Raw genomic sequence first — 20095 nt, 5'->3', positions numbered from 1 at the left:
TTTTGCTAAGTGAGCTCTTGTCAACGCGTCTCGTCGTTGAAGATGACTCCCTCCCAATTTTTCTACTATCGTTTCATCTTCATGTCGACCGCGGATGTCCTCACTTCGGACGTGTCGTGCCACTAGTCCCGCGAAACATATTCGTCTCCATTACCGCCATTCATTATCTTTTATAGTCGGCTAATAATCAGAGCCAGCAGAGCGGACGACATTGGAGTAAATTTTAGATTTGCGACGTTCATTGATACGTCGATCACGCCAGTTGTGGAACGCCATTTCATCCATATTGCGCTAATGCGTGAGGCTAATACCATTGACCCGAATTATTTAAATCGCTCAGTTTTGGACAGGTCACTGCCACTGACAGTGGTTGTGCCTGTTTTATTGGGCTCGGTCGTCAGTGTTAGAACAGTGTATAATGCGCTGAACGTAGGTTGTCCCTTGTGACGTTATTCATAACAAAAGGAGTGGCTAGAGGGTGCTTCTTTGATAAACACAGCCAGAGCCACTAAGCGGTTTTATATAACTCACTGAGTCACAGTGTTAGGTCACAGCTTTTCGCTTTCTATAAGTCAGTTGTGATGTCGTCAGGTTCTATTGCTTTCTCTGATTTCATTCATTTTATTGCTTCCTCGACTTCCGTCGTACTGACAAATGGAATTATTGCAAATATGGGAGTAGTTTTGGTAGTGGGGGATGAACACATTTTTCCGTTGAAATCTGCTCGGAATCACCACCATCTGTCCGTTATGGCTCGTCGATGGTAAGCAAAGCACCGTTCTTGTCATTAACGAAACGAAAGTGTTTGATATCTTGTGTTTATTGGTTTCGACTTTTGACAAATCGATGCAGATTTCTCTCGCCGTCTCGAGTATCCAGTATATCGCAAAGATCTTTGTAATGGACCACTCGGATAACCTCAATGATTTTCTTTGTTTCTCGGTTTATATTCTTATAAATTTCCCAATTGGCCAATGTTTTATGGACCACAAATTTATGCATTTGTTTTCAAGGACCTTCAAGCGAACATCATTACTTCAAAACCAAGTTCCTCAGTTGATGAACATAGCAAGCATTAGCTGCTTTTCGGATCCTGTTTTTTTTTTAAATTAAATGCTGATTGTCGAAGAATATTTCCTGAATTGAGCCGATCATTGAAAATCCCCCAATATGGCTTTTGATTCCACACAAACAGTTATAAATTGGCGAAAATCAATATCTTCATTCAATCTTAATGAAATTTTTTAGGTACCTATAACGGTTGCTCTGCGTCTGGGAATCCCCTTCAACGCATTCTCATCCTACCCAGCAATATTTCAGTTCCAATTGGGAAACATCATGAAGATCTCGCCTCTACTACTGCATTCCACTGTCAAAAATCAAACATTCCGATGGCTGTCACAGCCGGATTTGTCATATTCGCACTCCCCACTCATTGTACACCGCTTTCGCGGCTCTGCAACTGCCCGCGTCGGCTCGGCAATTCAAAAGTGGTCCTCACTTCAGCTTTTCGTGTGCCATCACTCTTATTTACCTCAACAATAACAACCCATACCACTCATTTCTGCCTCGTTCACCTTCGAATCGAACACTGACTCGTTCGTTGCTCTTCAAATGGATTTTGAATTGTAATCTGCAGTTCGAACCGGGCGAGACTCCGCAAAACAGAAAAGCTCTCGCGCGCGCCAACAACGTGTGTAGTGAAGTCAACAAAAGTAATTTCCAACCGTCAACAATAATAAATTGCCGTGGTTCGGCGAAAAGTGCAACCATCGACAGTCGGCGGAACGGGTGATAACTCGATAACGACGGAAAGTGAGAAAATTTTAAGGAAAAACGTCTCAGGAAAGTTTTGCAAGTTTAATCTGATATTCCGTTTTGCATTTAAAACGACGTGAGAATATTTTTTTGGGCGTTCAGTATTCGACGTTGAGCGATCGGAGTCGCGGATTTGGAAGTAGTCGTGCTGCGACAGTGGAAGTGCGGGTGACAAAGTGCCGGATTGGATTTATGAGTGTTTTGTGTCCGATTCTGGGTTCGAATTTATTAATAGAAAGTGCAGACGATCGTGTGGAGAATTAGCATATTTTCCGATTGGAGTCTGAATCTGCGAAAAGGGTCGAAAACGGCGGCCAGGTGCTTGTGAAATTCCGGTGCAAAAATTTGGGTTTGAGGTGCAAGCGAGACTGGACCCAAGATGGCAATGCAGCAAGAAGTTGGCGTCCGGGACTTTGTCCTGTTGGACAAGGTTACATTGGAGAATTTCATGGATAATCTGAAGAAGAGGTAAGTGTACAGCCACTGCCCACGGGTTGCTTCAATGCTCTTTCATGTCCACATGGGTCATCGAAGGTTTGCATTCCGTCGCATTAATAATTGCTGCCACAATTCCCAGCAGGTGTTCCCAAGTAATCCCACAACCGGGCGTGGTTTTCACACTATTGTTCTGCACTGAGAGCGTCTGAGAACGTCAGCTTGGTGGATGGTGTCATCGCGGAAACTTTTATCAGTGTCTAACGATTGCCTGCAGTAAAATGCAAAGAAGTCAAGGTGATAAACGCGAACCCCACCCGCGTTCGCACCGGCTGATGGCCATTTGTCTGCCATCTAATTGCACCTACAGTTACTCTAATTAATGAAGCCAAACATGTTCCCTTTTCTTGCCGGTCGTGCCCAGATCGTAAACAAGACAACCAGGCAACAACGATACCGAGAAAAGTTTCCATAAATGAAACTTCTGAGCTCATCGCAGAACTGCCAGCCATTGAGCCAATAGTTCATTGAAAAAACGGCGCTCCGCAGTGTACTGAAGGATGATGACTCAGTTTCAGGTTTGGAAGACGTTCGTCGATTTCGCGGAATCGACATATCTAAGCTTTGGAACTGTGTGCCTGTGAGGCGTGCGATTAAGTAGATTACTTGATCAGTCAGTCATTCAGAGTTGATTTATGTGCGAACATGATAAGTAGGCACCAGAGCATGGTAGTTCTGCAATTTCAGCAAAGCCAGGAGAGCATGAGATCATGTAGCAAACCTTACCGCCCGTGAATCGTCGTATGACTGCCTCAGGGTCATGATTCGTTTCACTAGACTTATTGTAAAAACGAAGCGACAAAATCAGGGGTCAACGTGCACTCGAAGACGCAGAGGTGGATCGAGTTAATGATTCTTTGTTTCTTCTCTTTTGCGTTCAGCATGGGCTGTCCCTCGACTTGCTGCTTGGATTGTTGTGGTTCAATGAACGAATCTTTTGGTTCAAAGAATTCTTTCTCACTTTCAACATTTGCAGTCACTTGGAGATTGAACCGATTGTCACTTGGCCTTAAGCACGAGAGGCACAGAACTATCATCTCTAATTTTGTGCTCCATGATTTGCACAAATAAAATGAATTGTTTTTGTCGCACATTAATTCGTTCAGGATTGGTTCTTCGCTTGCTGACAGGCTGAACTTTGCGCATTTTGCCTTGCATCAATTTCCCTTATTGTTTCTATCACTTTATTTAATGTGATCATTTGTTTCCCCGTGACTCCGTTCGATGCACTCCATACCTAATATTAGGGATGAGTTTCAGTCTCACCGATCTTTAGAGGATCTACGGTGCAAGAGGATGTTCAACCGCTTTCTAACTGCTGACAGAATAACCGTGAGTACCAGCGCTCTTAGATAACTCGTCTAAAGAGATAATCGGCTGGAGAGTCTGGCCCAGAATTAAGGCCTCGATGTGCGCGATTAGCTTATAAAGTTGTCTGAGCCAGATGACTGTCTGCCAATTCAGCGAATGAAACCGTGCTTAATCGGCTTGACCGCGACCTTTCACGATCCTTCTCGATAAGGAGCACTCGCGGAACGGAATGCCCAGTTGTGCAAAGCGCAGTCAAAACTAATTGATTTGGCTTCGCCGCCTAAAGAGTTTACGAACATATCAAAATCTGCCTGTAAATTGAAGTGAATTGATCTCAATGTGCATAACTCTTGTACCGATCCTTATAGAAGTCGTCAAACAAGCTTAGCACAGTGTGAAAGATTCGTATCAATTGATACCTTAGGCTAAAAACCGAAAGTTACCGGTGAGCCTGCCACAGTGTCGACAGTATTTTTTTTTTTGGGTTAGGCTAGGTGAATGCATTTACGCACACAGTGTTAGACTCCCGATTCGGTACGTCGTCGGACTACCAACTAAACACCTCCCCATCGTCAGAGAGCTAGCCTGGAACCGTTTGTCACATTACTTCGGCCTAGTCCCCGAACTCTCCCGCCTTGCGGAGCCTTCAAATCAGGGAATTCCTTTCACCAACGGGAGGGGAGAAGAGGAAGGGAACTGTCAGTTCAAGGAACCCCCTGTCATCCGACTCCTCCATCGATCGAGTTCTATCTTCTTAGCAACGAGAAGGGCCCGAACGTAATGGGCAACACGGTTCCACCTGTCAGCAATGTTGTCTGGAGAGAGATCCCCTGTGTTTAAATTGAGCTGCTGACAGGGGATCTCTCGCCAGACAACATTGTCGAAGAGATGCTGAGGACTGCTGACAGGTGGAACCGCGTTGCCCATTACTTTCGGGCCCTTCGACAGTAGTGGCGAATACAAGTATGCACCGCCTATCAAGCTTGTAATATCTCCTTGCCGTCACAAATAGTAATACTAAGGAGCTTGATCAAACCTTGGTTCTTCGTCAAATGAAAGAGAAACGTTGGTCATACAAGAGCTTCGCATTTTGAATTGGTCTCCTATGCGAAACAAGCTTTGGTCATTCAGATGTGGGTTGGTACGGAGAAGCAGACTCGAAAATAGTCAATGAAACGTTGTCACAAAATGCCCGGATCTCTACTCCAAAAGCTGTTCCTTACTCGACGCGGAGTAGAAGGTTTCCGAGTACCAATAAGCGCTGAAAGTGACTGAAGCAATCCATGAATGAGATCGATTGGGACGAGTAGGTAACCTTTACATTATCCTCACGAGGAACTGAACCTTTTCCTTGAGCTGAGCCTAATTCAGTTCCAGAATTTTCTAAGGTGAGGTGGGCTAGACTGGGCCTGGCCATCACACAGGGTTGTCGGGAGCTCGTTTCAGAGGCTTCGAATGCCTCAATCAGCGGATTCTTGGTTGATGCCACGTAGGGTAGGGATGGTAGGGAAGCAAGATCTTGGAGTTTTCTCGTGCGATTGGTTGCATGAGGGTTCAGCTCTATAGGGTGCTTTTGTAGCCAGTAAAGTGTGAGGGGGGAACTGGGTCGTAGCGCGCACGGGATTTTTATCAAGAAGAATGTTGAACACGCGTTCCCGAAGGCTAGTGCAACGTTGCCCCTCTGTCCTCGATGCCGCAGGCTTGGATGCTGGCCGGTGAGAAGTTGTGGAGAGTTACGACATGACTTGAAACCATGAATCATCGTCGTAGAATTTGAAGGCGGCTGCGGTCATCTAAGTCACTTCAAAATGCTGGTCCTTGCCAGGCTCTACGATTCTTTCCTGCCTAGTATGCGATTTCGGGGCAGAGAAATTTTCATTCCAATCCTGGACTGTTCTTCTACGTTTCTGGTTTATTTTTCTTGAAGACGTGTGGTACAGTCAAACCCTAGAAAAATTGGATGAAGATCATGCTCGGGACTACTACGGGCGCCATAAAGCCAAAGGGATCGAAAAGCCTTGACACTTGAGTACTTGTCGGTTGGTGGGCGGTAATGTCGACGATTGAGTTTCCACTCTAAGCAAAAGTTTATCCAAGTCCGAATCCCATTGCAAGCAACCAATGTTATCAGGTGTTGATCGACTTCTCTGTATATGAAGCAGGAACGCCTGCAACATCATAGGTTCGTTAGAATGTCATTTGTGCAATCGGAAATGCTACTGAAGGAATGCGATTGGCGTCATCATCAGCTGCACTGCCTACTGCTCTGCATGGAGAAGATGACGTTCCGTTCGGCTGCGGTTTAGCTGAAATTCGACACACGCTGCATGTTGTCTAGAGTGGACAGCTGCAATGCACGGACCTTTCGGTATGGACTATAAGCGCAATAAATGGCGGTCACCAGTCGAAAATGTGAAAGGCAATGTTCAGAATCTTTTGGTGGGGTCTATCCAAGTTCGTAAGCATGTTCCTAACGTCTGCAGGTAATCCTGCTTTATTGAAATAGTGGTTTGAGACATATGCGTTGTAAATGAAGAAGCCATCATGGATTCAAGCACATCACATAACTCTTTAGTTGGAAGCGAACATGAATAGTAACGTAATGGAGATCATAAAGGTGCAAAGATTCAAAGCTTGTTCTCCAAAATTAAAATGACGAAAAAGAATCTTTACAAGGCTCAATTCGAATTGCACAGAAGAAGTGATTCTCCTCCAAAGCAACACTAAACTGCACATAGCAGCACTCGTCAAAGAAGCCATTCTTGAATTTAAGGAGATCTTTAGCATTTATTGTATACTACTCACTTTCTGTCCAATTAGATAGTGCCACGACAGCAATCCTAAAAATTACTTCGACATCTATGATACTCTCCCTATGAATGGCTAATTTCAGCAAATAATTTTTGTAGCTGGAAATCTTCCCAGGGAGCACTTTTTCGCTACAATGAGCAGTAAGCTATTGCAAAGGTACCTGGTCTTATCGCATTGTAAAAGCTGAGCCACAAATAAATCATCCAAATCGAGTCACTGGCGTGCGAATGGCTCGTCAGGTTTCTTACTGAAATACCCCAATCTGTGATGAGCCCTAAAGCGTTGACTACCAGTATGTTATCGGTATCTCTCGATGCTCCGAAACAAGAGGCTTCAGCCCATTCCATATCACCACCATCTCGGTTGAAATTCTCCGCAGTTGAGTCGCTGCGGCAATTTAAGAATGGTGAACCTGTCATGGGATCATTAGTCGCCAAGAAATCAAGCCGAATGCCCATCAGAATTGACAAAATCGTAAAATCTGCTTCGTCGCTAAGAGGAGCAAGAGAAAGATTCCATTCATTCTGGTGGAGGTGGGCTTGTTTAGCTGCTCTGCCGTTGGAGAGAAGCGGGCTTCTGAGACTGTTGCTTCAATAGTATTTTTAGCCACCAGAAGAACGGATGTCTCGATTTGAGGCAACTAAAACAAAGGCTCAATGCTCGGAATGTCTTGAACCTCAGACTTTTAGCGATATGTTTGGCACTTATCTCCATTCTCGATCATCCTCGCCAAGTACCCAGGAACACCTACTTCATACTGCCTTTTTTCACAGTTTTATTCACAGTTAATTGGCAATATTGCAAATATTTTTTTATGTACACCATGAACACGGCACAGCCTCTGAACTTACCGGGCTTCTTTCCAAGTACATAACTATTCTTATTGTATAAATCGCGTGGACACACTAAAGCCTATATTGTCCTTTGGAGAGATCATTACCATTTTCAACAATTGAACAGAAAGGACTCTCCGGTACCCGACAGTGAAGGGCCCCAAAGAGTCCATCGTCACAGCGAGATTACCACAGGACTCGGGATTGGATCTCCTGCTGTGAAATGTCATGTATAATGTATAAGAGGTTATGATTGTCGGCGGATGACTTTGCTGTAGCTGTTACAGGAAAGCTCCCAGAGGATACGGAGGTCTACGCGACGGAAACAGTAAGTTCTGGCTAGAAAGAGTCGGGTTCACTTCGGCGGATGAGAACATGTAAACGGTCTTAATAACGAAGAAAGAAAATCGTTGTCAAAATGTAAGACGGTGAACATACAGTCGTCTCAAAGCCGGTTATCGGATACCTGGGGCTAATGATTGATGCCAAACTAGAGTATCCATGACAAAACGCAGCCTGTGCCACTGTGGCACTTGCAAAATTGTTATTGAATATTAATAATTCCCGCGACAATACAATTGGATCAGGGTCTTGAAGCATGTTAGAGCACTTCATTCAAGATACAACGGTAACGGTAAAATGTTGGAGGCAATGTCAGCATTGCCCTCGCCCTTGATTATTACCCTGACTTAACTCAATTGGTACCCGACATCCAGTCGCGGTACAAACCCCTCTGTCACCAGGGAGATTTGAACCGCGGCTCTCTGCTTCGAGAGTTTAGCGTTCGAACCACTGAGCCTTCTGGGCATCACCGGATATTGGCGGCTAAAACATAGTCGGAGTGGTGCGATCCATTCTGCTTTACACGTCGCCTGTGTGATCGGAAGGGCTTGCAGACTCTCAGAGACGGAAGTAGGTGAATTCAGATTTCCGAATGATGGCTTTGTAGGTGTGCAGCGCTTGTAGAACCATATCTGGTGAGGCAGTGCTGGTAGTGGCGGGCATGATCCCAATCGACATTCTGACGAAAGAAATGAGTATGTTTTATCAAGCAAGAGGTAAGCAGGAATGCGGCAAGGTCAGAGTCAAATGATTCCTCTCATGAAGGTTCGCTGAGCGCACAGGCTCATTCTTAACATTAGGGTGTCGCTTGAGCGGAAATCAACTGGACATGGTGATTACTGCAGCGAGTATCTACATCGCCTTGGGTTGGATAGCTAACCGAATTGTCCTATGTTGCGGTGCTATACCGGAGGATTTAGAGCATGTGACGTTTTACTATTTGAAGTTCGCAATGGAGAGGAGGAATCTGAACCGAAAGCTATGAAGCAACGTGGGCCCGGAGAATATAATTGCAGAGATGTTGAATATAGTTGAAGGACAATTGGCTTAGGGTATCGCAACCGCAATCGTAAAAATACTGTAGGAGTTTGAAATAAAAAAGAACTTGTTGTTTCTTATTCGCTAGGGTTGATATTTTTATTTTTGCAAATACCAATGTTTCGGGAATCCTAGTTCCCTTCATCAGTGGTTTATTAGCTATATATATACTAATCTAAATCTATACTAAATACTATCCTATTCTAATTATGGCTAAATTAGATTTTAAGGTCTTATAACTGAATCCTGTAAATGAAGAAATATTTAATCACATTTTAAAGACTTGTTTGTCTATTCTGAAAGAAGAAGAGGTTTTTTAATTAATTTTTTTAAAAAGTTTTTCAAATAATGGTGAATAGCAATTGCCTAGATCTGAATTCAACCTAGTGTCCAGCTGGTTAATTTTTCTTTCCTGTTTTAACACTTTCAAATCGTTGACGCTTTTTTATGGCCGCATTCCACGATATGTTTAGCCAACATAGATTTTGTAGGTTTTCAGGAGTACTTGACAGCCAACTCTGCCTCTTTCGTATGCTCCCTAAATGTAGTAGTTATCCGCCTTTTTGTTTGTCCGGTATACACCTTCGGACAATCTGAGCAAGCGATTTTATATATACCGGTCATCTCCTCTACTGTTTTTCGGTCCTTTTCCCTAGCCAGCTTGGATTTAAGCTGATAGATACGACTTGATCCTACTAGTTGTATGTCGAACCTTTTCAATTTCCATTTTATATGCTTGAACAGATTTGAGAAGGTGACACTTGATCTTTTTAGTGCGGTAGAGGTCGATTTTATATAGTGTAGTGAGATTACTACGTTCTAACCTTCGTGCGTGTCTCCTGATCATCGTGTCTATGATGGTGCTTGTGTACCCGTTCTTCCTTGCAGTGTCCATAATGTAGGGTTTTTCGCCCTGGTAGTCTTCCTTTGTGAGAGGGATTGTTAGAAGGCGGTGGATCATCGTGCCATAAGCTGCCATTTTATGCTGGTAACTATGGAACGAAGTGACGGGGATTGTACGCTGGGTGCTGGTGGGTTTTCTGAAAATAGAAAAAGAAAATTGTCCGTTTTTGACGTTTGATTAATATATCTAAGAAAGGCAATTGGTTGTTAACTTCAATCTCATGAGTGAAGGTTATTTTAGGGTGTAGCGTGTTGATGTTATCCAACATATTATGGATACTTGTTTCCGGGATCACTGCCAAAATGTCATCCACGTACCTAAACCATATATTTGGCAATAATCCATTTTGCTCCATTTTCTCCTCCAATGATGCCATAAAGACTTCAATTAGGAGTGGGGAGAGAGGATTGCCCATCGCTACACCTGAGGTTGTCTTGAAGTATTTTCCCCTGAATGTGAAATAATTTTCATTCATGCAGAAGGAAGCCAACCTCGCATATTGTTTTGCCTTTCTCCTCCATTTTGGTGTCGAATCAAACCGTAGTAGTCACTCTTCCAATTTTGTTATTGCCTCTTTTACAGGCGTACTGGGAAATAAAGTTTTGACATCAAATGACACTAGGCGTTCATTATCCGCCAAAACCCCCACTACACTCAATCTTTCAATCAATTCTTTCGAATTTTTGATAGATTGTTTCCCATTGGTAGACCCCATTTTTCGGCATTCCTCAACCAACCACTTCACAATGTTGTAAGTAGGGGAATTAGAATCTGCAATAATCTCCCTCATCTCGTTGTCTGATTTGTGTATTTTTGGTTGGCATCTGATTCTGGGTAAAGAAGGGTTTGACATCCGGAACCGGACTGGGTTATCAACCACTAGAGAGCATTCTTTTAGGCCCTTCTCTACTCGTTTTATGGATCCTGGTCGCGAGTCATTCCTCAATTCAAAGTGATTTCCTCCAGTCAACTTTTCCAGTACTAGGTTGTCGTATTGTTGCTTATCCATAATTACAATCGCATTAGCTTTGTCCGCTTTTAGATAGTATACCGGCTTCTTCTGCAGTCCTCGCACGATATTGGTTTTCCGCTGGTTAGCAGACTTTTGAATCCTAGTTTGGTAAGCGATGGCTTTTGATAGTTCGTGCCGGGTTTCCTCCTTCGCGGAGGGGCCATAGTGACCGCACCTTCCTAAGATTTTTCACTTCCGTGTACAAAGAAAAATGGTGATGCCCAACTCACCATCAAGTATCATAGCGGTTATACACTCAACTAGAATGATTCTCTGTAAGGATGATAGCAAAAATGTGTCCAGTCAGACAAAAGTAAGATCCAACATTCACAGATATTTAGATTTTCAATTTAAAGCATCTATCCGAGGACTCTGCAACTATCTATTTGGCCACCCAAAAGGTGTATCATTGTACATAGTCACAATTTGAATTCTCTCTTGAAAAGCAACCTTTGCTCTTTAGAAAACTAGCAATGCAAAAAATCCAATGAGAAGACCCTTCAGAACCTGTTGTATTCGCTAATGGATTGCTACTTTGATGGTCCCTATTTTCTGAGAGTCATCAAGCCAACGCAGAATGTAAACATTGAGAGCTTCAACCCATTTGCAGTAAGTTCTTGACTCCACTTAGGCCAGAGTTTTGATACTTAAGTTTCTAGAGGGTGCATGTATTGAAAGTTTGTGAAGAAATGGTTTCAGATTTATCCATTTTCCCTCAGCCGACTCCGCTAAATATCTCCAACTTCTGACTCAACTCCACAAAACACGGACTGAATAGAATCCAGCCCAGCCATATGGACACTGTATTCATCGTTCGACGAACCATTGAAATCCATATTGCATAAATTCACTATTGTTTAATGGATTATTGAGTGAAGGAGCAACCTGTTGACTACCCACACTCCTCCATTGTCTGCTCAATCTGCGGTACACAACGCTTGGTTGCTATAGTTTCGCCTCCTGGGCTCTCCCCTTGAAATGGATTTTCGCGTTTCGCGCCTTGTGAATAGCTTTTCGATATTTCGTTGGGTAAATGGCCTCGTGCCAAACTTAAGCAAAGTAAACTCTCCTTCTCGTTTCCAATAGATTGGCAATTTGTGGAGTAGAACGAGTGCGGGTGGCGAAACGATTCATCGATGACCTCATCCTCGGATATATGAATGCGTACGCAAAACAAAGATACAAATATTGATGGATTGGATATGGTTTGTTGTCAGTCGATGGTACTTCTCCTTGCTCGTTGCGCTGAACGCGATGGGTAGATAACTAGACGAAGCGCTGTGTACTGCGGTTTGGATGATATATCGTCTTTTATGATGATTCAGGCAGTTTTTATGAAGAAACTTCTATTGCGTGTGTTTCACTTGAAAAAGCTTCAGAAAGCTGGAAAGTCGCTTACACTGTGAGGATTGTTGTGTCAGGAAGTCTTTTTGGATGATTTCTATAGGCTTTTGTATTCTGAATGACTTCCACTGGATACTTCCTCAGGAAGACATTTCAGTGTCGGATTCTTAGAACTCTGTCGGCCCCATACAAGAAGTTCCGTTTCAAAGTTGGTACTTTCTATTCATATTCTGCAACTTAAGTGCTTCTTGACCAGAATTTTAATTGTTACCCACGAAGCTTATGTTGTAGGATAAGCACTAGTTCATCATACTCCAGACAATAGAGCATTCGTGGGTGCATGACTCCAAAACACAAGACATGGAAAAGCGAAAAATACAATAAAATCCCATTGAACAATTGCCTCTCTCCGTCTTCGCGTGGCTTTGTACAGGTTTCCAATACGATGGCTTAGCCTTGTTTCCGGTATGTCTTACGATAAAACATTGAGTAAACATTGACTCCGAAAATGGGCTAATACTCTCTAATTGATTTGTCGATGAACTAATTGGAATTTCCTTATTCGTCCCCAAACGCTTTGTTAAGGAGGGACACGGTGGTATGGCGGTATTTTCCGCTGTTGTAAAATTCGACTCGCCATTCACGAAAGCACTCAGCGATAAGAATTGGGTGGAATCTTTTAAGCTGGTTGATAACGTTCGCCTTATGAACACGTCGAAGTAATGAGTCAATAAACCGAGAATGTTATCAGGTCGAATGCTTCATACATATAAATGTCGAATTCAATGAGTCAAATCATTGGCAACGAGCGGCATGAGAGATGGGAGACATTTTACTGATGTGATAACGACCCTAATCGTTGTGATGATATCGCATTGTTTTAACTTAATTAAAAGTTTTTGGAACAGGTGATAAGATTGTAAAATTGCTGATGGTGATCTTTTTATTGGAAATCTTTGGCGGCATACAATTTTCAACGTAGTTTGCAGCTGGTCCAACTGATTTTAAGAGTTATCATTATAAGGTCCAGATCAAAGTGTTACTTATAATATATTTTCTGCTCCTTCGTAGCTTCGAAAAAACCCCCTTTCACTCATTACATCGACCTGTTTCCCAACTTCCAAGTGGGGAAAAATTCACTTCCGAAATTACCAAAATCAAACACTTCATAATATTGGGTTGGGGAAAAAGAAATGTGATCGAAATTTGACGCTTTATTTAACATGCTTAGAATTATCCGATTTGAATCAAATATGCGCCGTTTCGTTCGCAAATTTGTTGCCATTTAGAAGGCAGCTTCATTAGCCCCCCCTTATAAAACCCTCCCTCCTTATTTGCAAAAAACTCAGTCAGTTTTTGCAAGCCTCTTTTGAGGCCAACTTAGTAGCACCAAGAGCGTTTTGCATGGACCGGAAGAGATGGTAATCACTTGGTGCCAGATCCGGACTATACGGTAAGTGCGATAGGACATCCCATCCGAGCTCCCGTAGCTTCTGGGGGGGTCATCAAAGATGTGTGAGGCCGATCGTTGTCCTGGTGGAACACAACACCATTCTTATTGACCAATTCTGCCCGCTTCTGGTCAACCGCCTGCTTCAAACGGTTGAGTTGCTCACAGTAGAGGACCAAATTGAGGGTCTGGCCATAGTTAAGCAGCTCATAGTGGATGATTCCCTTCCAATCCCACCAAACACACAGTAAAACCTTCCTGGCCCTTAATCCGGGCTTGGCGATGGTTTGGGCCGGTTCGCCGTGCTTCGACCATGATCTTTTTTGCTTGAGGTTACGTGATCCAGTTTTCATCACCAGTCACCATCCGCTTCGAAAATGGGTCGAATTCGTTCCGTTTCAGAAGTGCATCTCAGGCGTTTATTCGAGTGGCACCCAAACATCCAGCTTTTTTTGGAATCCAATCTTCTGCAAATGGTTCCGAACAGTTTTATGGTCTATATCCAGTTCCTGGTCAATCGAGCGAATGCTCACATGCCGGTCTACTTGGATGCTTTCGACGATTTTATTGGTTTCTACGACGATTCTGCTGTGCGAATCGTTACAGTGTCGGGCCCATAAACTTCACAAATTTTGTCGGCCGCTTTCGTTGCATTTTTACCTCTCAGGTAGTAAAAATGTGAAATATGACGAATTTCTTGCTTGGTGGACTCTATCTTTGACGCGCTATAACTTGAGACTGAAACGTACGATCGCAACACTGTCAAAGAGACACTTGTAACGCAAATTGTCGTCTTCAAATCGCCGTATGTATGACCTAATGCGATTAGTACAACACAAGATATATTTAAGTGTCGCCATCTATTGACAAAATACGAGATTTATTTTTCCCCAACCCAATATTATTAGAAAATCACGCCCACTTTTTTGCAATTTCCCAAAAGCAGGGCCAATATTTATTCAACCTAGGACACTAAAATGGTGGGTTTCGTGTTAGTGTCTGTTTGCTTTATGTGTAGGTCAATACGACGTGATTTCCCGGAACCTTTAAGAGTTACTACTGTGTTTTTTTGTTGAGGATGCTGGCAGTCCTGATTCCGCATCCACTTGATGATGGACCGGACCACTTGGGAAGCAACTTGCTTCCTCTCTTGTGGTCCACGGACTCCTCTTTTTGGATTAAATATAATTCGCACTTATGTCGTGCTTGCGATTATATATAGATGGAGCGATTACCACCTGTCGCCACTTTCGGTCACGTTGCTTCCAGGGCAGAGGTGAGGCAACGTCTGATGAGTTTCCTCTGCCCTGTACAAAATTGTCAGTCAAGATTTTTACTACTCTGGTTTTGACTTTTAGAACTAGTTGACAGGGTTCAAATGAACCAAGAAGTTCGTAACCTAATTTCCAAAAATATCTCTAGGATCTTCCAAGAAAGCCCTGTCCACTCCACGCTGCCTTGCTCTCGCTAAAGCCAGGCAATTTAGAGTCTGCAAGGGTGCACTAGGGTTGATTGATTTAAATCATGATTTAAAAAAAAAAAAAAAAAAAAAAATTTAAATCAAACTTGATTTTTTTTTGTAGTTAAAATCACAATAATTAAATCAACAAAATAAAAATATTAATTGGAATGCAGAATTTTTATGAGCATTATTTTATTGAACTATTGGGATGCCTAATATGCTTGTAGTCTTTTTTCAAATGAAACAATAAATGACCTATTCCTACTTTTGACCAATTTGTTGATCCCGTTCTACTAAAAATTTTCCGGTGCTGTGTCGCAGAAGTTGTTAGGCCAGTCTTTGATTCGTGAGGAGCGAAAAAGATTGAATCCGTTGACGCAATATCTGGAGAATATGGTGGATGGTAAGAAACTCATTCGAGTTTTCGGAGTGGACCTTTGATCATTTGTGTATCATGACGCCAATTTATAACACCTTCCTGACCGCACTGTTTCTTTCTATTATCCCAAAATCTCTGTACACTTCTGGTCCCACGAAATGCAAATCATGGTCTTTGGATGGAGATCCTGCTTGGCTCTTGCTCTTCATTGATTTCGAAAAGGCTTTTGACAGCATGAGCAGAGAGTGCATCTGGTCTATGCAGGAGGAGCATTTTGGAGAAACTAATAATAGCTATTATCAGAGCGACATATGATGTCGCAAAATTTCACGTAATACATCGAATTAAAGTGTCAGCAGAATTTGAGATCGACAGCGGAGTTCGCCAGGCTGGCATCTTTTCACCGATATTATTTATTCTTGTTGTCGGTCATCTTCATGCTACCCCGTCCGGAGGGCGTTGACTATGGCAACTTTCCTTAAACACCTCGAGTACGTTGATGACATCTGTTTGTTCTCTCATGCTTCATGAACTTTGGTCAAATCGCTTTGGATTTGGAGCGAGGCAAATAGGGTCGGAGTAAACACCAACAAAACCGCGGTTCTCAGTCTGACGCGTGATTGCACTTTCCCTGTCAGCATTTATGGGCAGAGCATCGAAGGCGTTTATAAATTTGTATATCTATGAAAAGTGGTGTGTCTAAAATGTAGGAATTCAGTTATCTCAACACCAAGATCCAGTTGAGAATTTTCTGCGCTGGTGTTGTTTCTGGGAGGCGATAATTCCATTGCTGGCTTGGGTCGCCCCAAGAGCACTTTGCGTAGAACAGTAGAGGTGTAGTGTGGCAATCTCGGGAAATCCTGGGGGAGTTAATGTGCATTTCAGCGAATCGCGAGCGAGGGGTCATAGGTGTGGTTAACGCACTACACCTCACCAAGGCGTGAATAGTATGTTCTATTTTTTTGGCGGTTGAGTTTCTTTGTCTCTTGAAGGGTTTGTTATCAGGTTCACCGTTCACACAGCCTCTTCTTCGCCTCAATAGGTTACGGTGGGCGGGTCACTTAATACGTATGGATGAGGATGATCCAGTCCGGAAAGTCTATAAGGGCAATATCTAGAGTAGAAAAAGAAGACGAGGCAGACCCTGCCTAAGATGGAGCGATGGCGTAGATCAGGACGCCAGACAGCTTTTAGGGATATCGAATTGGTGGACCTCGGCGCAAAACCGGGATGTCTGGAGTTTCTTATTAAGGCAGACATAGACCGGATATCGGTTGCTGCGCCATTGATGATGATGATGAGCGCAATGCTGCCCACATTGCCTCCTATTGGGTGCTATAATCCTATAGTGTATCGTAACGGTCTTGATTGAATTGCTCTAACACACTTCAACGTCCTGATCCAATGATTATTATTATATTAGATAAACAGTGGCAGAGTTATTTTTTCTCTGTCTCGTGCTATACTCTCCCTACTGAGGGATGCACTTTGAATTGTGGTAACTGCTTCTTGCCTGGGAAGAAGTTCCAGTGAAGTGATCCGTCGATGAATCTACTTTTATTCTCTCCCGCTCGCTTATCATATTTGATGAAGAAGGAGTTTAATATCTGGTGAAGTTCAATCATGGATAAAATGGCAAGTCACCGTAAGTGTTTCTCCAAATAGAAACGAAGTTATCTCTCTCCCTCAAGCCGTGCCAAGTCGGCGAGTTTGACAATTTTCACAGGGAGTTGTTTCAGCAATCCCTGCAATTTTTGCAGGACTGCTGCTTCAACTTTTTTGAAAATTTTGAAAATATGAGATCTTTAAAGATGGCTGTATCTAAAGTGCTCTACGCAAACGGAGTATTCCGGAGTAACGAATAGCTTTGGTAATAGGGACATATGACTATACCAAATGTCACGTGCCGCATATATGATCCGGGTAGTGTTGTTTCTGCCGATAATGATGTCGAAATCGATGTTAGTTGCGTGCTGTATTTGCCTTCGGTGTTTAATTTAAAATTTGGAAATGTAGTCATCTCAAACCCAACATCTGATTAAGGCTATTCTGCGTAAGATGGTGCGCAGAGCAAGTGGCCGTCACTGTTACAAGGAAGCTCCAGGCATAAATCACACAGAATATCAAACGAAGAACTTCATCGGTGTACGGCCAGATATTCTTGGATATGTTGTTCAGTAAGCTGAAATGGCAGTTGATAGTTCATTGATTGAAAAAGGGTGACAGTTTCATTGCAGCAATGGGCTCGGCTATCCCAAAACGACTGACGAGTGAGTCGCCTTAGAGCGAAATTCGGGAGGGGGAATGCAAGCTGTTCGAAAAGTTCTGTGTAGAATATGCTGAAAAGTACTGTCAGAATGCGCTGTCATTATAGCTTCAAGACAACCCCATAGAACGAACTCTGTAGTAGCAGCTGTCGATATTACTTGCAGAAATCATTTCATCGAATTGTGCTTTCTCTGCCGTAACCTACCATTTAAGAACTTTTTTTTTTAATTTTATTTACTAACAACTCCTATGCGGGTATGCTTGGGAATATTGGTTTGGGAAACGAATTATCTAATCCACAAAGAGAAGGGCTGTTGTTTTCAAAGGTGATATCTAAGGAACAAAGTAAGAGGATGTCTTGCATTGAGCTGATTGACATTTCAGGCCTGATTCCAACATTTAAGATATCCAACAGGGTAAGAGTATTGAAACTTTCTTCTGGTTTAACTATAATACAATGAGTACAATCTTATCTTCGATAATGTCTTCTATTGTTGAATAGGAAACAGCTTCAGTACTGTCTCAAAGTGTTCTGACCTAAAATAATAAAACTAAAATAAAACACATCTAAAATAACCATATAAGATGAAAGTAATCATATTTTTCACTTAAAAAACAAATTCAACGATCAACATTCAACTCATCGCGGTCATAAAGAAAAACCGACATGTTTATTTGAAACATTCAAATTTTATTTCCTGAAATACTGCCATCAGCGGCGTTAGCGTCAACAATCGTTCGCATAACATGCAGTTAAAGCAAAACCCAACCCAAACTTTGATGAGTATCTAAACGTGTGATTTCGTGATTTACTTTTACGACACAAATCCACAAAAATTTCTATTTTTTGGGAACGGGCAAATCGGATTATTTACACGCAATGAAATTGTCTTAAGCACTTTCATTGTTGAAATTAAGAATGGCTCACGGGCATTATGGAAATTTGAGGAAATGGGTGGGCATGAGAATTCCATGTAAATCTGTGGAATGTTCTTTTGGGCCTCGCATTCATTCAGTGAGCAATTAGTCGTGAGATATGTTAAGGAGGTGGTCAGGTCACGATGAAAGTAGGAATGTTCTTACTTATATGGTAGACGGCGAGAGATATGACATTTCTGGTACAGGAAGTGGGCGGATCAGGGACAGCTGCTTTCATAGATCACAGAAAAGATAATTACCAGATATTCAATCAGTGATCGGATTTTAACAACAACAAACATTTGGTCTCTTAATTCTAAAATAAATTTGTGACATTTCAAAAGCTCTAAAACTGTAATGAGAGAGCCAAGGTTTGTCCTCCAAAAGCAAGCCATTTGCATAGTGATCCGCATCTTTTCCTGGTGCATAAAAACTATATTTTGTGGGGGCCTTCGCAATCTTACATTTCACTAGCAATTAACAATGCTTTCAACATCGTTATGTCTTGATGGTACCGCTCAGAGAGAGAGCATTCCTTGCCATATAGTCTCCAGTGGAAATTGGAATTCCAGCACCACATCAAGTGATCCCCCTTAACTCATCAGCTTTCCACTGCACTTCACTGTGATCTGAATCGAATTTTCATTTAGGAAACTTGAATAGGTGAAACCAATTACTAAGTCATGCACATGAAGTCAGATCTTAGTCTAGCGAGTAGAAGAATCAGAGCTGGTGGCCGTGACTTGTTTAAATTGAAAGTCAAGAACGTCAGCCGCACATATTTCTCACTGAAATGATTCAATCAAAACTGAATTTGGGAAAGTAGGTTTTTGCTGAGATCTAATTTGTAACCATTTTGGTACTGAATGCAGTTTGATCGTTGTTGAATTGTTGTTTGTTTCATGGGAACCTAAAGATGTAAGGTAGTTTTAAAATGAGTGTACTAAGACCTAATATCTAGTTTTTGTTATAGAAATCTTAAACGTTGTTGCTCATTTATAAGCGAAAAATGTTGTTGTTATTGTAGAATAATTGCTTGATTTCATGGATATTTTCCTTATTGTTCCGAAACGTGTCTAGACTGACTTTAGTTTCACAAAGAAGTTCCAGCACTTGGAATGGATAGCTTGTATTAAGCGTGGAATTGTTTTCATGCGTATGTAATGTAGACTCAAATAAAAGTATTAAGTTTCTTTCACTGTTGTAATTCATACTGAACTCAATTCTATCTCTAGCTAAAGTTACTAATGATGTAATTATCGCAAAGCCACAAAGATCTCTTTGGCCCTAAATTCAAATACGTATTTCGTACAAGTGTAGGATGCTAGTCGAAGGCTATCTATGGGATTGCTGAAGATTGTTGACATCTGGTTATAGAGTTTTAGTTTCGGCAGTTATCTAGAATGTTGGTTTTAAGTAGTTGTCAGGAACCTCGTTTCTGCCCTTATGTGGTTTATTTAGTCTTCATAGTTTATCTTATCAGTTCATTTATCTTTGCACTATACGTGGGTAAAGAGAGTATTCTACAAAATTGCACACTAACTATCATGAACTGAATTCCTAGAATATGGTCCTTCATGCGAATCCAGTAATCCGAAAAGCTCCAATCAGTTCACCACTAAAACTTGCCCAATATCTTACAATATAATGTCTATCCCAGAATATCGTTTATGATGGGAATAAATACACTGTAATTTGCTGGTATTTCCG

The 20095-nt window shown here is 42.1% G+C and overlaps 1 protein-coding gene across 1 annotated transcript in view; it reads left to right on the top strand.

The window, feature by feature from the left end:
* Positions 1-1443: 1443 nt before the first annotated feature.
* LOC119650845 (unconventional myosin ID) overlaps positions 1444-20095 on the top strand; it is a 57731-nt gene continuing 39079 nt past the window's right edge. The window contains exon 1 of the mRNA XM_038053990.1: positions 1444-2286. Within this exon, the coding sequence (XP_037909918.1) occupies positions 2198-2286 (89 nt within the window). The 5' untranslated portion in view covers positions 1444-2197. The remainder of the gene's footprint in view (positions 2287-20095) is intronic.

The sequence above is a fragment of the Hermetia illucens genome, chromosome 3 (assembly GCF_905115235.1).
Source record: "Hermetia illucens chromosome 3, iHerIll2.2.curated.20191125, whole genome shotgun sequence".
Taxonomy (NCBI): Eukaryota; Metazoa; Arthropoda; class Insecta; order Diptera; family Stratiomyidae; genus Hermetia; species Hermetia illucens.
This window is presented reverse-complemented; position numbering and strand designations above follow the sequence as displayed.